The sequence below is a fragment of the Phalaenopsis equestris genome, unplaced genomic scaffold (assembly GCF_001263595.1).
Source record: "Phalaenopsis equestris unplaced genomic scaffold, ASM126359v1 Scaffold000507, whole genome shotgun sequence".
NCBI classification, from domain to species: Eukaryota; Viridiplantae; Streptophyta; class Magnoliopsida; order Asparagales; family Orchidaceae; genus Phalaenopsis; species Phalaenopsis equestris.
The window spans coordinates 1745320-1764785 of record NW_018164947.1 but is presented as its reverse complement, the minus strand read 5'-3'; the positions used below and the strand labels follow the sequence as shown (position 1 = coordinate 1764785).

General features: G+C 34.7%; 1 protein-coding gene across 2 annotated transcripts in view; it reads left to right on the top strand.

Moving 5' to 3' along the window:
- Window positions 1-19466, top strand: part of LOC110028288 — a 51208-nt gene that overhangs the window by 9192 nt on the left and 22550 nt on the right. For both annotated transcript variants that reach the window (XM_020730074.1, XM_020730075.1), the window contains exon 2: window positions 13579-14841. In XM_020730074.1, coding sequence (XP_020585733.1) covers window positions 13579-14841 — 1263 coding nt within the window. The remainder of the gene's footprint in view (window positions 1-13578; window positions 14842-19466) is intronic.

Genomic DNA, 19466 nt, shown 5'->3' with positions numbered 1-19466 from the left:
CAGTGGTACAAACTAATCGCTGAATGTTCTCACGAGCTCGTCCCACTGCGCAAAGTGGCTGATTCTACATCCAAACTTCTCCTGCATCTATCATTGCCACCATCTTATGGCTCTCTTTGAAAGCAAATGTGGCAAGGGTACTCTCCCTTTTGGTGGATATGACAACCCATCAATAATAAGCAAATGTGGCAAGGGTACTCTCCCTTTTGGTGGGTATTTGTCCACTCTCAATAGTGAGTTTTAACTTCTACTGGTCCTCTGCTCCAAAAAATAAAGATGGTTTCTTATCTTGAAAGAGCTTCAAATACTTATCTATTGGTGCTACTTCACTAATACTAGCTTGGGATTGCGAATTCTTAATGAATTCTGTCACAACATTCATCATATCAGAAAATGCACTAGCATTGCCTGTGACATTCTAAGGTACACTAAATTTTACATTATCATCCCAGACCTCTGTCATGATCTGAAATAACAAAAATATAATTTAATTAGAGTCAATTTAAAATTTTAAATTCTATTATTTATATCTTCATTTAATCACCCTATTAGTTTTTTCATTAAGATTCATGTTATTTAATCTAAACCTCTTGCTCTCATACCATTTTAGTCACGACCTGGCTTGGGGTTTGCAATTAAAGAAGACAGGAACAATAACGTAGGATCAGGGAGAGATTTAGGATAATTAAGGTTTAATTAATTTAATTAACTCTATCTTATAAATTTTCTCTCTCATTCCATTCATAATTTATATCTAATGCTTTATATCGATTTGGCTCGTAGAATTTTATAAATTTGCTTCAGTTGAAATCTTGGGTTATTGAATTTGAGATACATTTTAAGTTGCTATTTTTTTTTTACTCGATTTCACAAAATTGATTATTACATAGCTTATGGTAGCACAAATTGACTTTATGATTGAAGAAATTTATCATTGTTAGCCTAAAATGGATGGTGGAGGGATTTATTGCTTTGTGTGCACACTTTTTTATTCACTTGCATGATTTTTGAAGTGGTGTGTGTGAGTTAAAAGTCATCTTTCGATGTGTGTAGATTACTTGAAATTATCTGTTTTTGATTTTGTGCATAAATGTTGTCATTAAGACGCACATAATGTTTTATTTTGAGCTTAAAAATATCTTATTCTATTCGCTTGTATGTATGTGTTGTGGATCTGACTGTCAACTTGAGAGTTATAATTTTATTGCATATTTCAAAACAATTCATTTTGTTGCTTGCTTTTAGTATCTGTTTCTTTGAATTTTGAATGTTCAATGGCAAGCTATCAAGTTATAATGTTGCTTTTCGGTGGGCTATCAAGCCTTATTTTTACTCGTTTTCGAGCTATTAAGTCTCCCATAAGTCTTGTTTGAGTTTTGTCTATTGGTGTCTCTCTCCCATTGCGGGCATTAAGGAGAAAGCTAAGTTTGACCATTCTTCTGAAAAAGGCATGCGTGGTCGGTGTATTAAGACTCCACAGCTGTGGTTCTTCTCCACTATGCCAAGAAAGGTTTTTACGGGCTTTTGAATCGGCATGATTATTTGTAACATTTGTTTTTTCCATCAAATTAAAAAAAGATGTGTACGGGTATTTATATGACAATCGGATCTTTTCTTCTAATATGTCAAGAACGCACATATGGGTTATTTCCTTCTCATGCCAAGAAAGACATGTATGGAAAAGTTTAAAATTTATTGGTCGTGTTGGAATGACGCGCACAGATATTTAAATAGTGGTGAGCTTTGCATTTTTATTTTCACTAGTAAGAGAATGTTGACATCAGGTTGACAGTGAAGTGAAGTGAAGTTTGCATCGAGATTAAATGTATTTTTATTATTTTAAATTTTCTTCTCTTTTTTATTTCTTTCTTATTACTCACTTTTTACTTTTATTCTTTTTATATTTTTTTTTACTTTGCTTTTTATTGAATGAAGAAAGTTTAGAGAGAGGAAGAGGGATAGAGAGAGGAACAAAGAGATGGAGAGAGAAAGAAGTGGTGGGCTGATTTTAGAGTAAAGAGGAATTGCTATGACACTGTTCTAGAAATCTTAAAGGTGTTTATGAATTGTATTTAGTGGGGATAAGTTGCAAATAACAAAAGAAAATAGGATATGCGACGTGGTAGTGTTTGGAAGGCGGCTTAAAGGATCCCAGTTGCTATCCGGGATAAAAATAGCAGGAGGAAAAAAAATGATGATTTCGACGAGGTTGAGTTGCCAAGGGAGAGTCCACCTATTCTCTTCAAGATACATATATTGTTTAAAGAAAAATATGCTAGAACTCTCCAAATAGGAGAAAATGGAGAAAAAAGAGAAACAAAATTTCTAAATAACATAAACCGAAGTAAAAGTTTCATATCAAACTCTAAGCAACATACTTATATTAAAACATCAAGTAAACCCAAATTTGAATTCAAACGTAAAAAAAATAGGGCCAACTAGTCCTGTAACAACAAAGTAGCTGGAAATTTCTTGCAACATTATTCTTGGAATGGTAAATTCCTAATTCGTACATGCGTCCCAATAGGTGGTGATGCTCCTACATCTCTCTCTCTCTAAGCACGAGAGACTTCCCCTTCTTCAAAAGCTTCTTAATCCTCGTAACATGGTTTAGTTGCCAGAATTATTTTAGTTTCTTTACAGATCAATCTTGTATGCATTGTCATTAATCTTTTTTTTAGCAAATCTTGAATGGACTGTCGCATCTTTGCTTGAGCTTTTCAAATGACCTTGTAGGAAACCTCTTTTTCAACCTAATCCACACCGTATCACATTCTTTGAAGACTATAGCTTTTCTAGAATACTTGGCCCCCTTCTAATGTCACACCCCATTGACCCCCTATAGGACTGTGGTACAACAAAAACAGGTAACTCAGTCAAAAAAAATTCTCATCCACACTCTTCGTGACTTTTATAATCACAATTCAGTGGGTAATAAAACAGTCTAACTCAATCGTCACAAACATTCATAATATGTTCACATTCTCATATATTTGGAAGTGTAAAAATCATGCCACTAAGACTTGTACAAAGCTGCTAAAAATTCAACTTAATAAATACAATGCAGAAGTTATACAACCTCTAAAATTATACAATGCAGAAGTTATATAATATCATACTCTGTGACTCGCTTTGGTGCTCTTTACCTCCTCATGAAAGTCAATAACATAAGAGAAATAATTAATGCTAAATAAGATTTTATAGACAAAAAGAAGATAGCCTGCATGATCATTAGTAGCTCATATGCGTGACAAAAAATATAAATATAAACTTGCTTTATTCAAATGTAACATTTAAGGTAAATTACCTAAATATAGTAAATAGTAGCAATTGTGCCATACGTGCATTTCATTCATGAACAATCATAATCATCTCCATATGAATTTCATAAATACGTAATGTTCTCTTAGGATTGCCACTTGTAATTGCATAAACTTTGACTACATTCATATCATTTCATGTCATTGGGTGATCACCCAGTCCGAAGACTAAATTAATTATAGATAAATGTTGGGCTCCTTCTAAAATAATAATTATCAGTAGCCTCTCTGATATCAATAGCTTTCGAATTTTCATCCATATCCGATGCCAACGGCTGTCGAATTCTCCATCATTGTCTGATACCAATAGTTCTTGAATTCTCTATCTCTATCTGAATATTACAAGTTGGGAATCTCATCGTTCTCTATCATCCATACTTAGAAGCATTCATGTAATAGTCTACTTGTTACAATACTAATGACATTATTGCTATCATAATTCCATTCAACATAAATTCATAAATCATATGCATGAACCACATTCATCATTTAAATCATAGTTTTCGTCTGTGTTAGTTTAAGCTTACATTCATGTTAGTAAACCACCTGGAATATCATAATATCCTTAGAAATTTATGAAATTCTTAAGCTTTGATTTATATTGCCAAAACTTACCCCAAACGGGCTACCCCACATAATATCTCCCCTAAAGTTTCTTCTAATTTTTTTTTCTCCTCTTTTTCTCCTTTCGTCCTTATTCTTCAGCTATTTTCTAGTTAACAGCCCTATCGAGAGCTAATAAGCCAAGTTTGATGCTTTTGACACTATCCTACCGGTCGCTACTATGACAGAGAATTCAACTGTGCTTCAGCTCGTGATAAATCACATAAAAAAATCGTGTGGGAGGAAATGAATGTCTCAAAAATAAGAAAAATTAGAGTTACAAACAACCCAAAACACATTATATAAAATCTCCCTATCAAGTAATAATCTAAATCATTAAATAAAGAAAATGGAAAGAAACCAAACAAGAATAAACAAACAAAAACAACGGAAATAAGGAGGCAAACCAATCTCTGGATCTTGAGGATCTTGTTCTTGCGGGATCGCTAAGATATCGTACACATGGGATTGCGAGGATCCCTTATTTGTGGGATCGCGGGATCTCTTATCCGTGGGATTGTGGGAGCCAAACCATGCTTTTTCGTGTGCGTGAAGGATGCGTCCCATGTCATTAATTTTTTTATGGGATTTAAGAAAGAAATAATACTAATTAGTTACATGAAGTTTTTCTTTTATTGTTAAACTCTTTAAAGTGGTAGGTATGAGTGATTTCTTAAACAAGTTCAACCATTCAACTCTTGTTCTATTCCTAGAAGACACAATATGTAGGATAAATCACAAAACAACACTTGAAATCGTTAGGTAATTTTTAAATGGGTAGTAGGTTAGCAAATAATTTAGGCACATAAAGAATATTTTGAAGTGTGAGGAATTGTTATATAAGAATATCTCCCTTATTGACCTTGATTCAAGAATATTTAATTTTATTTATTACATTTAACATTTTAAAAAATATGTGATTTTTTGCATTTTAAACGAAACCTGGGAAACACTATTGTAATAAAAATATTTACCCACCTATAATAACGCATTGAGCTTTAATTAGCTTCTAATAACACATAATGTTTAATTTTTTTTTCCAATCTTGCTTTTTTCACAAGAATTCTAACCTATTTGTTTTGACATTTTCATTGGCCTTTTTATCTAAATAGTTATTTATTATTAATTAATATAAATGTTTTCTAATATATTATTAACCTTAACCTATTTCACTAATACACTACAACAACAAAAACAACAACCCTTTATCTTAGTAAGTGGGGTTGGCTGCATGAATCCCTTTTCTCTATTAAGTCTTTTTGAGTGTCATATTTTCATTTAATTCTAGTAAACCAAGAATATTTTTTTCTTCAACATGCCAAATTATTTTTAGTTCTACCTCTACCATTCTTAACATCAGTTGAATCTAAAACATCTACTTTTCAAACCACAACAACCCTTTATCTTAGTAAGTGGGGTTGGCTGGAATCTAAAACATCTACTTTTCAAACGTCCTAACCAGGATCAATTGATGGCTGACGTTTAAGTGACTAAACCATCTAAGACGACTCGCTAATTTTGTCTGCCACTGGAGCTACACCAACCCTTTAACGGATTTATTTATTTCATAAAATTATTTTCATATTTCATATTTTCAAAATCTAACCAAATCTATCTATCGGAAAAAAGTTGACCGACACTCAGCAACACATAACTTTGTTTTATGCTCTTCTTTTAAAGGCCAACATTCTGCTCCATAGAGCATTGTAAGGTCTCACCACCATCTTATAAAATTTTCCTTTCAGTCTAATGGGTAATTTTCTATCACACAATATGCCTAATGCATTCCTCCATTAACCAACCAACTTAAATTCTACTAATAACATCCCCATCTACATTACCATCACTTTGAACAATTGACCTGAGATTTCTAAAACGTTCACATCTTATAATGATTTGATCACTCATAGTTACAACTCTGCCACTAGAGTTACTACTACTAAAATTACATTCCATGTATTCAGTTTTAGATCTACTCAATTGCAGGCATTTAGACTGTAATACAGACCTCCGCAACTCAAGTATTTTTTGAACTCTTTCTCTAATCTTATTGACAAAAAGGATATGATCAACGAAAAACATACACCAAGGTACATCCTCCTGTAAATATGTCTAGCAAGAGTGTCCATAACTAAAGCAAAAAGATATGGGCTTAAAGCCGATCTTTGATGTAATCCTACTGAAATAGGAAAATACTTGGTCAAACCTCCTTCGGTTCAAACACAAGTAACAAGTACAGTGTACATATTTTTATTGACTTGAATATAAGTAATATCAATCTCTTTTTTCTCTAGAACTGTCCAAAGGACTTCTCTTGGAACCTTATTGTAAGCTTTTTCTAAATTAATAAAAATCATATGTAGATTCTCCTTATTGTCTCTATACTTCTTCATCAAACCTCTCAATAAATGTATAGCTTCCATACTAGACCCGCCCGACATAAATCTAAACTGATTATGAGAAATAATGTAATACATCTTAACATTTGTTCAATTTACCCATAATTTTAAACTATGATACATCAACTTAATTCCTCTATAATTTGCACACTCTTGTGCATCTCCTTTATTTTTAAAAATGGGGACTAAAATACTCTTTCTCCACTCAAGCATCTTTTTAGTTTTTAAAATAATATTAAGTGTTTAGTAAGCCAAGAAACTCCCAAATCTCCTAAATATGTCCACCTTTTAATTGGAATATTATTAAGTTCTACTAATTTTTCACACTTAGTTTTCATTAAAGCCTCTTTCATTTATTTTTTTTACTCTTGCAACAGTAAAAATAAAATCTTTTATTATTATTAACGATATTGACATCACTAAGGTTGATCGTTTTTTCAGAAATATTATTAAAAAATTTATCAAAATAGCTCACCCTTCTATGTTAAATATCTTTTTATAAGAAACACTCTTTTGATTTTCATCTTTATTACACTTGAGTTAAATCTTTATTTTTCTTTTCTCTTTGTTTGGCTAGTTTATACATAAATTTTTCACCCTCTATATTATTTAATCTATTATAAAGACGAATAAAAGAAAAACACTTAGTGTCATAAATTGTCCTCTTAGCTTGCTTAAGGGTAGGGTGTGAACGATCCGATTTCGAGCTTATCCAAAGCCGGCTTGAAATCAGATTGAATTTTTTTAACCGGATCAAAATCATCTGATTCGGTGTAAGATTGATTTGATTTTCTGGCCGGCTTGAAAGCCATTTTTGGCTCATGAGCAAGATCGGTCTGGCTTGAGCCCGCCTTGGCCCGATCGGCCAGCCTATCAACAAAAAAAAATATTTTTTTATAACCAGATGGGATTCAAATCCCTGATTCTCCACTCAAGCAAAAAATTTCTCACCAATCGCGTTGGCAATGTGTTATGCATGTAAAACTAAAGGCTTAGGTGTTAATTATGTAAATACATAAGAATTTATTTCGATCCCGGTCCGTGTCGAGGTTGGATCGAAATCGGATCGAAATAAGTTCGATCCTTTAATTCGGATCGAATGGTTCGATCCAATTTTTCGAGCAATTTACGCTCTTCGAGCCAATTTCACAGCCTTGCCTATGGGCTACATTATATTTTTTTTAGTTCTACAAGCTTTTACATTAAAACCCAATTTTTATAACACAACTTCTTTTATTTTATCTTTTTTTGCATGTTATTATTCCACCGCCAACTATTTTCATTTATAAACTTTTTTTTTTTATTCTCGAAGTACATATTTTATCACTTGTTTATTAGTGTTTCTTACTTTATTTGTCATAGAATCTGCTTTTTCATGAAGATCTCAAATTTAAAATCTTGAAGTTTACCCATAAAATTAATTTACTTGTATCTTTTAGGTACCCTTCAACTAATTCCATGACAATTATTCTAGTATTTTTTATCTTTACTTGTATCTTTTAGGTACCCTTCAACTAATTCTATGACAATTATTCTAGTATTTTTTATCTTACAACTTTTAATATTAAAATCTAGAACTAATAATCGTTGTTGTACACTTATATTTTCACTTAGAATGATCTTACAATCTTTACATTCTTGATGACCTTTTCTTCTCATAATAAAATAAGCAATTTGTGTTTTAGTAGATTCATTCTTAGAAGTAATAATATGTGCTTCTCTTTTCTTAAGTAAAATATTAGCAAAAAAGAAACTATACACTAAAATAAAATCTAAAATGACAACCTTCTTCATTAATTATTCTAAAACCGTAAACACCATGAATATTTCCAAAATCTTCTATTACTTTACCAGCAGGTCTGTATAAATTTCTTCCAATAAAAATTGTTTCTTCAAGTAGTATAATTTGTATTAATTCTCTAGGTCATTCCAAAATTTATCTTTAGAATCTATATCTAAACCTACTTGTGGAGCATAATCACTTATATCATTAAAGTTCTTAGTAACGATAACAATCTTAAGGGCTATAATATTATTTCAGTTCTATTACAACTTTATGTTTCAAAATTTTATATATAATTTCACTTACACCATTGCTAGTGCGACTTCTATCTGAATAACAATGTTTAAAATCGAAGTTATCAAATCTCTTTAGATTTTTCTTCTACCCATTTAGTTTATTGGATACATAAGATATTTATCTTCCTATGAACCATCATATGAACTAATTTCATTAATTTATTTGTTAGTACCTATATTCTAAGATCTTATCCTAATATTTATTTCATGGACTAACTCCCGCATTCGTGCATAATGTGGAAACCCTTGCTTATTTGGCACAACACTCGGGTGCCAGTGCGGCGGCCCTTACATAGTTTTCACTGTATTCGATTCATACTGTGTGTCACTTACAGGGGATGCCCTAACATTTGCATGAGAATTTAAAGGAGAATTTAAAGGATTCATGTCATGATTCATGTCATGTTTTTTTGACAAGTTTTACGCTTGCTGTCGACTACCTAATACAACCCTCAACTTTTCACACCCAGAGCTGAGACGCGACAAAGACAGTGTTATTTCATTAATACACTAACAATTTATAATTTAATTAATTATATTTTAAGAAGGTTAATAATACCTTTAATCTTATTTTGTAATTAAATTTGAATTAACGAAGAAAAGAAATTCCTTTCCTATTTTCTGTCTCAGCTTCCTCGTCAGAACTCCCTGAAAATTTCAACAAAATTAAGTCATTTTCATTTATTTACAATTAATAACTTAAAAGTTAAGTTCCTCTGCCTTTCCCTAAGCTATTCAAACCAAACAAGTATGGTTATTATTACGATATAGGGGATATATGAGATAAATTTTGAGATGAGTTTGGTTATGCGGAATGATCTCGTTACTTTAAAGCTATGGGAGGAGATAGTACAATCACATGCTATAGATGTTTAACCAGGTCTCCTCGCAGGCAATTTTATTCTTTTCTGCCTTGTAAATGGACCTCCTTTTCTCCTTCCCTTGAAATCGAGAAATCAATTATGATGTTTGAGATAGTTTTTTTCATTCAAATAGTAGTTTAATGTATATTTTATAATATATCTGTTGGATTTAAATTGTTTCTTTTAAATTCAAGAGGACCTAAGAGCAGTCTATGCACATAATATTGCTGTTGTCTTTGACGAGAAAGCTATGGTTCAATTTTTTTAAAAAAAAAGAAGGGAAAAGATGTAGCAATATGGAGATGAAGTTGCAGGTTTACGACAATGTAACAATTAATGGTACAACAATGATAAATTTTTGCAATGATGCAATGATAAAAGTTGCAATTATTACAAGTAGGAGAGTTTAGGGCTTTGTGATAATGCAATAATGAAGGCTACAAGACTGTGCTAATGCACTAATGAAAACTGTGAAAATGAAATAAAATAAAAGAAGAAGATTGGGGCCCTGATACTTTAATAATAATTGGAGTGGCATAAGAGCAGAATTGCAAGTCCCGTGTATTTGGGATTAGAATCGGGACGAGATTTTCATCTTGTGGGACCCAAACCGGGAAAATGCCTGGTTATTGTGGCAGGTTCTATGGGCCTTTATTTATTATATTTTGATTTTTAATTAAGGTTTAATATGTCTTAATATAAATATGTTTTTTTAACTTGATGGGAGCACTTCTGCAATGATTTATGGTATTTGGAAATTTTTTTTATCTATTTTCTCCAATTTGAAGATTCGTGGCTTATTTCTCTTAAATGGTGAATATGTATTTTGAAGAGAACATGTGATGGATGCTCCTTCGGTAGACTGTTTACAAACACCTTTAATCCCATTCCTCAATTTCGCATATACCCTTTTCCTCTTGTTTTTTTGCAACCTCTCCCCACTCAATCCATTCCTTAAACACCATCTAGGAATTCTAGAATGGTGTCATTTAAGTAGTAGAGCCAACTTTTATTCACAATTTTTGACATTAACCTTAAACTTTTAAAATCTAACCTTCCTAGCTCTAGAAATATGTCTCTACACCTACCGCCTAAACATAAACGCTCGGCCAGCCTTATATCAATAATTTTACAGTAGCTGACGCTCAAATGAGAAGCAAGTCGTTATACTGCCATAGAGAATGCCTCCATGAGGTGCTCAAGAGCTTATCATAGAGGATATGCAGCTAAAAATCCTCTAATTGAAAGAGGCTTGTTGATTTTGAAAAGAGGCAATACGAGGAATTCTCCCAAAGCAATAACTATGATCACCTGGATGTAAGAGTAATGAAAACTCCTTTTACCAAGTTTTAAGCTACAAAGTTTGGATGCAATGTCGGTTTGGTATTGAGTATAGAAGGAGAGGGTAATTTTGGAGTGAAGGTTGAGTTGCTTGATTTTGATGGTCTTATGGGTCTGAACGAGTTCATTGAGTGACTCGAACGAGTCTTTGAATATAAAATCATTTCAATTAATAGAAGGCTAAAGGTAGCTATCATCAAATTAAATAGGGGTGTTCCTCTGTGGAAGAATTTGAAATGTGTAGTAAAAATGGTAGACACACCTTATGGGTTAAATTTCACTCTTTTTTTTATGCTCAAGCACAAGCAGAGAGTCAAGATTGAGCTATTGATGCATTGAGTTGTTACTTATTAATCACTATTATCAAAGTACTTGAAGTGTTGAAGGATTTGTATACCGTTGACAATGATTTTTGGGAGATTTGGTTTCGTTATTGGGTTAGAGTATACGAACAATTCCATAGATTAGATGATGATTTGTGTTACAGAATATTTTGTATATTTCTTAGAATTCATTAAGAAGGAATATCTTATGTGAGTGTAATAATAGATGGTTGACCGAATGTTTAGGCAAAGGCCAGGCAATTTTCTCTGTGAGAGAATTTTTATTGGTCTAGGTTGGTATGAAATATGGAGTAGCATGTTAGTCATTGCAGAGTATGTCAATTTGCTAAGACTCAGGAATAAAATAAATTTATATACTCAAATTTGCATCTAGGGGTTGCCTTGGTTGACGTAAGCTTGAATTTTGTGGTGTATTTTCCCTAGACACAACGGAGTTATGATTCTGCTATGGTAGTAGTAGACCAATTCTCTAAGTTGATATACTTTGTATTTTCCCACAAGACGATGGACGCACCACACATTGCATAGAGATAATTTTATGGATTAAGTTGGGCGAAAACTCCAGTTCGGTTTAGTAGAATACCCACAGATAAATGGACAAACAAAAGTGATGAATTGTAGTTTAGGCAATCTACGATTGCATGTTGGTAATGATTTCAGAGAATAAGATTTATTTTTTCTCAGGTCGGGTTTGCTTTGTTTCACTAGTTAATCCATAGGTTATAATCCCTTTATGGTTGTATACGGGCGGAATGCTCTCACAAGTTTTGTGCTAGTTTCCATCACTATATGCTATTGAACTTAGTGTGAATGTAGAGGTTAGACTCAGAGAAATTCAAACCATTCATGAACATGTGAGGGAGAAAATTGTCAAGCAAATAATCAATTATCAGAAGGCTATTAAGTCCAAAAAATTCTATATCTTTAATGAATGTGACTTGGTGTGAATTAGATTGATAAAAGAGACGTTTATTACCTGTTCTTTTGGAATGCTCAAATCTTGAGTTTATGGCTCATTCAAATTTACCAAAAGAATAATGATAATGCCTGCAAGGTTGGTTTACTGGGGGATTTTAATCTCTCCCCCACATTTAATATTGATTCTATGTCACTACACCACGAGGATTCGGCTGCTTCCAAAGAAGTCAATCCCTCTTTTAGCCGAGTGGTGCGGGGGCGGAACCCGCTATCCTGCATGCATGGGATTGAAATTTTGACAGCATTTCCATCTCGTGAGATCCGAGATGGGAAACTTTATGCCCGAGACACTTTTTTTATGTGTTTTTCTTTTCTTTTTGGTGTGCTATAGCTTATTTTTCTTCAAGTGGTGAATTTGTATATGGAAGAGAACAAGTGTTGAATCTTCCCTCTGCTGCCGCACCTCACCAAAATCATTGTTTTGTCATCCTCAATGTCGTTTTAGGCTTGGACAACTGTCGAACTCCTTTAAACCCTTCCAAACCCCATTGACTTTGCGAATCCCTTTTTCTCTTGATATCCCACAACCTCTCCCCTTTAAATCAGATCTTAAACACCTTTTAAAAATCCTGGAATGTGACTTGGAGAGAATTTGTTGCATCCTTTATTTCGAAATTTATGTAATATTTATCAATCCTAGAGAGCTTCTAATATAAAACAAGTAAAATAGGGAATAATAACTGTATAATACTTATAATATCATTGCGATTGTTGAGATGGCATCAAGGATCCCGTGGATTCATGAAATTGATTTGAAAAGGAAAATAGAGCAAGTTGGGATCCTCGGTGGTTTGGCTTGGAAGGTTGCACTAGCAGTGGGCTTGGTGCAGGTGCGAGGCATATAGAACCAACACGTGAGGATTTTGGTTGGGCTGGAAGGTAGGGGTTTTTGCACAGCTTTCTATTTGATGCTGCAAATTTTTCTAAAAAAAATCAATTTAAACAGAAGAAAAATATTTTCAAATTGAAGGCCATCATTTTGTCTAACCGTCCAACATCTTTCATAAATTATAATCCTATTGCATCTAATTCTGTACATTGGGAGTTGGTGTAATGGTCGCCAATTAATAATTAAAAATTTGTATATAACCTAAATTTTATTATTTTATGAGAAAACATTCCTATGATATAGTATAATTTTATGCTTATGGATGTCTACTTTTCTTTTACTGTAATCCTACCTGTATGTCTTCTAACCGTCCAACATCTTTCATAAATTATAATCCTATTGCATCTAATTATGTACACTGGGAGTTGGTGTATTGGTCGCCAATTAATAATTAAAAATTTTGAACAATTAACCTAAAATTTATTATTTTATGAGAAAACATTCCTATGCTATAGTATAATTTCATGCTTATGGATGTCTACTTTTCTTTTACTGTAATCCTGTATGTCTTCTAACCGTCCAACATCTTTCATAAATTATAATCCTATTGCATCTAATTCTGTACACTGGGGTGTATTGGTCGCCAATTAATAATTAAAAATTTTGAACAATTAACCTAAAATTTATTATTTTATGAGAAAACATTCCTATGCTATAGTATAATTTCATGCTTATGGATGTCTACTTTTCTTTTACTGTAATCCTACCTGTATGTCTTCCGCATGCTTCTTAATTTAAAATTCTCGTATTTTAAACATCCAGTGTTGGCGAGCAGCATCTATGTCAGGGCACAGCTTGGATCGTTGTGGATCTCTTTCAGTTGCAAAGAAACAACTTAAATTTGAATGTACTGATCAGGAGGCTTATTCTGTGTATTCAAAGTTGCAGATATTGGAGGAAAAGTTTCCATGCCAAACAGGTGCTTTGGAGACTTTGAGCGTAGAAAACATTCCGGATAACCAATCGCCTTCAAAAATAGTAAATGATGTAAGAGAAGCTTCAGATTGGAGGGATATGGATACAGAAGCAAATGGCAATTTGACTGCAGGAGTGGCCGATGAGTTTCACTTTGGTGACAAGGCCTCTAAACAGCTAATATCACTGCAAGGTCATCCAATTGGTGAAAGCCTCCCGGACTTTGGATCTTATAATGAAAATCCTTTTAAAAATCAAATTGATGTTATTGACGAAGTCTTTTTGAAAAGATCAAAAGATCTTACTCAGAGGCAGCTAGCTGAATTATGTAATTTTCATAAACAGATGAATAAGAACAAGTTGAAGTTGGAAGAAACTCATGAACTTGATTTGAAACTTATTCGCTCCATACATATTGATGAGAGAATCAGAAAAGACAAAATAAATATTTTGCGTCAGGAATTCTCTAATAAGTTGGGCAGGTTTGATCAGCACCGTAAACAACAAAAGCAAAAACTTTTGTCCATGCAGCTCGATATGCTAAAAAAAGAAGAGCTAAAGTCTAAAACTGGTGTGATGGATGAATCCGTGGATGCTATTCCTAGGTCTGAAAGTGGATTCAGGCTAGAAAACTTTTTAGAGACTAGTGAATTAACTACTAATTACAGAAAAACTGGAGCTACAATTTTTGATTTCACATGCCCTTCTGATGGGACAATCATTGGATATGAAGGTTGTCTTGAAGTTCCATCAAATATTTTGAACGAACAGGAGGAAAATGATAGACCGGGAGATGACACGCTGGCTTCTTGTACTTTAGCTACAGGTGATGATTTGGAACAAATTGTGCAAAATAGATTGTCTGCGGCAACAGCAAATTGTCCTGGGCTGTCAGATGTGCTACCCATGAATTCTGGGATTTCAGCTCCTCAATCTGAAGTGTTCAAACCATTCAGTAGGTTAGAACGTTTCAATTTTAATCAACAGGAATGTTGGGCCGATTCAAATGTACAACTGGTGCCTGACCCAGAACCAAAGCAGACTGTACTTCTTTCCCCGGTGCAAGGGTTAACAAGTTATGTGCCTGCAAGTACTCTGTCCTCAACGCAGGTATGGCTTTTATCATTCTGTGGGAGCTTCTGCAGCAGTTCTTATTGTATGCATCATTTAAGATATTTTCATTTGAAATTGCAGAAATTCCTGCAGTTTTAGTTTTAATGCTGATAATTGTAATTTTTAGTTGGGGCATTTACATACATACCGCCTAATTCATGTGTATTTACATATCGAACATCTAAACTTTAATCTTTTACATTTATACCACCCCATATTTTAATATCACATCAAGAATGCCATATTTTTTAACTTTTGAAATGTGAAATACACCTTTTCATGCATAGATAAGTTGGTGTGTATGCAAAAATTGAATTTTAGGTATTAGACATGTAAATGCATAGGAATTGAGCGGTATGTATGTAAAACTTTCTTTTTTGTTTTTCTATTGACAGTTAATTAAATCTCTATTTTAGTTCAACTTGTTGGTTGTGTTGTATAAATTTGAAACTTTTATGGTTCATTTCATGATTCCTCATGTGTAATAGTTTGTTAGTTATTTAAGGCTTATTTGAGTTCTGCAATTTTCAATTAAATATACAAAATTTCATTATGAAATTCGGAGTGGAAAGGTGTGTTTTTGATACAGCAATCAATGATAGGATTCTTCTAGGATTTGTACATAGGGAAGTGTAAAGTTTTGGGAGATGAAAACAACTTGTTATTTTAGTCATGGCCTGAAGAGTTGGGATTCTTGTAATTCATGCATGATTTTCCATATTATATTGAGGTTTTGGCCTATAGCTTTTGGTTCTGAATGAAAAAATTGTTGAAGTGTGGAAATCGCTGCAAAATGATACCGGAAATGGCTGCTATACTCCAAGAATTTTGACGGTCTATTTAGCTGATTCAACTGCTTTTTAGCTTCACTATTTTATGGCTAATGGAACCCATGCTATTGTGTACCTTTTCATTTTTCATTTTCTTGTAGTTGTTGGGTTAAAGGGGTTGTGTGTCTTTCCTTTCCAATCCCTACTATCGTTTTTTCTAATTTCTTCGTAAGTTTTTAACATTTTTAAAACTAAGAATTGTGATGAGGTTTATTTAATAAATCTCTGATGAGTAAATTCATCTTAGTATTGTATATTTAATGTGCTGTAAGCAATTATAGAGTTTTTAGCAGATCAGTCTTTGATGTTTGAGATAACATTTTCCTTGTCAAAATTGTCCCTTCATGCAAACGTGAAGGGTTTGATACCGTAGTTAACCCAAATCGCAACAGAATGAAAACATTATTGCTGAAATTTAGAGGGGTTACAAGCAAGTCTCTTAAAACAGGAACAAAATGACACAAACGCAAAACATGCCCTAGGGTGAGGACGAGAATGGTCGGCTGCAGCTGAACAAGTAGGGAAGGATACGGAGGAGCGACAGCGGGCAGATGGGCTATGGGGAGGCGTGGCAAACACAAAACATGCCCTAGGGTGAGGACGAGAATGGTGGGCTGCGGCTGAACAAGTAGGGAAGGATACAGAGGAGCGACAGCGGGCAGATGGGTTGCGGGGAGGGGTGGCAGCAGCAGCAGGTGACTGGACAGCAACATCGGTGCTAGGGAGTGGACGGTAGCTGGTTGGGACAGCGCTGGGCGGTGCAGGGAGTGATGCTAATAGCAGGAAGAGGGTGCAGGGAAGGTGCGTAGCAAGCAGACAAGGGGAATAGGGAAGGAAATATGGAGATAAACACCACCTCGGTGCAGGATACAGCCGAAGCATCACATGCGCTCAGATACAAATCTAGCAAGAGAGAGAGACGTCGACGGCTGAAATCTGAAAGGAAAAACAAATCCCTAACAAAGAGAATAACATATATATAGTAGTAGATAACTAGGAGGTGGGGCGACCTCTCCTTTTAGGCGGCAACCCTAACCTAGCCAATTGGGTTGGTTGGCCCCTCTGCATCCTTTGTTGTACCATTCCATGGTTTAGTTGCTGGTTCAGCCCAAGATAGCCCCCGCGTCAGTCTCCTTGAGTTGGGAGAGACTCAACCTTTTTTATCAAAGTTTCTAGTTCTTCGTAGTACAGAGTCACATTTGTTATGTTGAAAGTATTTGTAGTCCCCTGGTAGGCAAATCTTATAAGTGTTGTCATTCACTTTTTTGAGAATCCTGTAAAGCTCATCTGTTCTGAGCTTGAGTTTGCCAACAACTTCCACCGGCAACTGAATTCACACTACGTTTCTTTCTTGAAAAGTCATCTTTCTTTAAGTCTTATTTTCCTTTGTTTGGTACTTTCAATTCTACTTGATGATCACCTTTCCTTACCTCCTGTCGCTTTTGAATCTCTTGTAATATCTTCTTAGCATTCTCACCAATCTTTGATGTCGGAAGTAGTACTATGTCAAGTGTCAAGTGGATTGAGAGGGTTGCGCCTGTACACAATCTCAAATGAGTGCTCCATGGTCTCACTCATGGACTTGTTGTAAGAAAATTTGGCTTGAGTTAAAATCAAATCTCACTAATTAATATTTTTTCCCACAAAGCACTTCAGAAGGCTCTCCAAACTTTTGTTCACAGCCTTCGTCTAACCATAAGTTGAAGCTTAGTGCCAAGCTTGCCTATAATGTCCTGTAGAAATGATTTTGAAACTTGACATTGTGTCGAAATTAATGGTCCTGGGTATTCCGTGTAGTCTCATGATTTCTTTGAAGTATAAATCAACGATATGTGATGCATCCTGCGTAGGTTGATAGAATATGAAATGTGTCATTTTCGAGAATCTATCCACTACAAGTATTACTGAATCCTTGTTTCTTTGCATTTTCGGGTGACCCACCACGAAATCCTTGCTAACTTGCACCCACGAAGCCTTCAATATGGGTAATAGAGGGTATAGTCTTACTTTCCGTTTTTTGGTTTTGGCCAAATGAAAAATTTGGCATTGTCTGATGTATTACTTCACATCTCTCATCAGTCGGGACTAAAAACAGTGTTCTTTTACGAGTTCTAAAGGCTTATCCTTCCTGAAGTGTCGTGCAAGTCCTCCACTGTGACTTTCCTAAATAATGGGCTCTCAGCGAATATCTAGGGATATATAACTTATTCTAGTGGAATAGGTAACCATCAACCCTGTGATAGTACTCGATAGGCTTCTCCTCATACTGCTCTCAGGTTCCTGTGAAATTTTCATTTGTTCAGTCCAACTCCTTCACTACCTCAAAACCTACGACTCAAGTTTGTATAGAAGTGATCATCAAGTGATAGTGACTTAGTGCATCTGCTACTCGATTCTAGCTTCCCATCTTGTGTTTATGTACGAACTGAAATGACACCAAGAACTCTACCCAGGACGCGGGTTTGCCCTTCAGTTTGTTCTGACTGTTCAAGAACTTCAAAGCCTTATGATCCTTGAATAAGGTGAAACCTTTTGTCAGTAGGTAGTGACTCTAGTGATTAAGAGCTCCACGATTGCATAGAACTGTTGATCACTGGAGTCATTCAACTTTTCACTGAAGAATGCTATTGGGTGGCCTTGTTGGCATAACACTGTTCCGATTTTCACATTGGAGCTGCCACACTCCAGCTTGAACAACAGATTGAAGTCTGGTAGTGCCAATATCAGTGCCTGAGTCACCTTCTCCTTTAGTGTATCGATACTAACCTAAGCGGAGCTGCCACACTCCAGCTTGAACAACAGATTGAATTCTGGTAGTGCCAATATCAGTGCCTGAGTCATCTTCTCCTTTAGTGTATCGATACTAACCTAAGTTACATGTGTCCACTAGAATCTCTTCATTTTTAATAGTTTGGTCAGGGGAGTTGTGATAATGTTGAATCTCTCCATGAATTGTCCATAGCTTAATGCTAGCCCTAAAAAGTGTCTCAACTCGGTAAAAAATTGAGGTGGTGCTCAACTCACAATGGCTTTGATCTTTATGGAATCCATTTAAATGCTTGCACTAGAAATGATATAGCCCAAAACACATACATGTGCTGTTAGGAAATGACACTTCTTTGGATGGATGTATAGCCTCTTTGATTGCAAAAGCTCAAAGACTGTGCTTAGGTACTGTAAGTGCTCCTCAAATCTGTTGTATACCAAAATATCATCAAAATACACCACTACAAAGTTCCTGATGCAAGCTCGGAACACTTGGTTCATCAATCTCATGAACGCGTTGGGCACATTAAATAATTCGAAAGGCATGACTGTCCACTCGTATAATCCATTCTGGGTCTTGAAAGCAATCTTCCACCTATCTTCTGGTCTCATCTGGATTTGGCTTTATTCGTTGTATAAGTCGATCTTGGAAAAGACAATGGCTATTGGCAACTAATCCAAGAGATTGTCCAGTCGAGGCATCAAGAAACTGTACTTGATAGTAATCTTGTCAATAGCTTGATTGTCAATGCACATTCTCAATGATCCGTCTTTCTTAGGTACCATCAAGGCGGGAACAACGCATGGGCTAGGACTCTGTCTGACTAAATGTTTCGCAATGAGTTCATGTACCTGTCACTATAATTTCTCATAATCTGAAGGTCTAAGTCTATGGGTAGACTGATTTGGCAATACTAATCCGGATATGATTTATGGTTTGTTAAATGTCCTTTAGTAGCGGCAATCCCTTTGGAAGGTTGTCGGTCATCACGTCCAAAAAGTCACACAACAATGGTTGTATGGGCG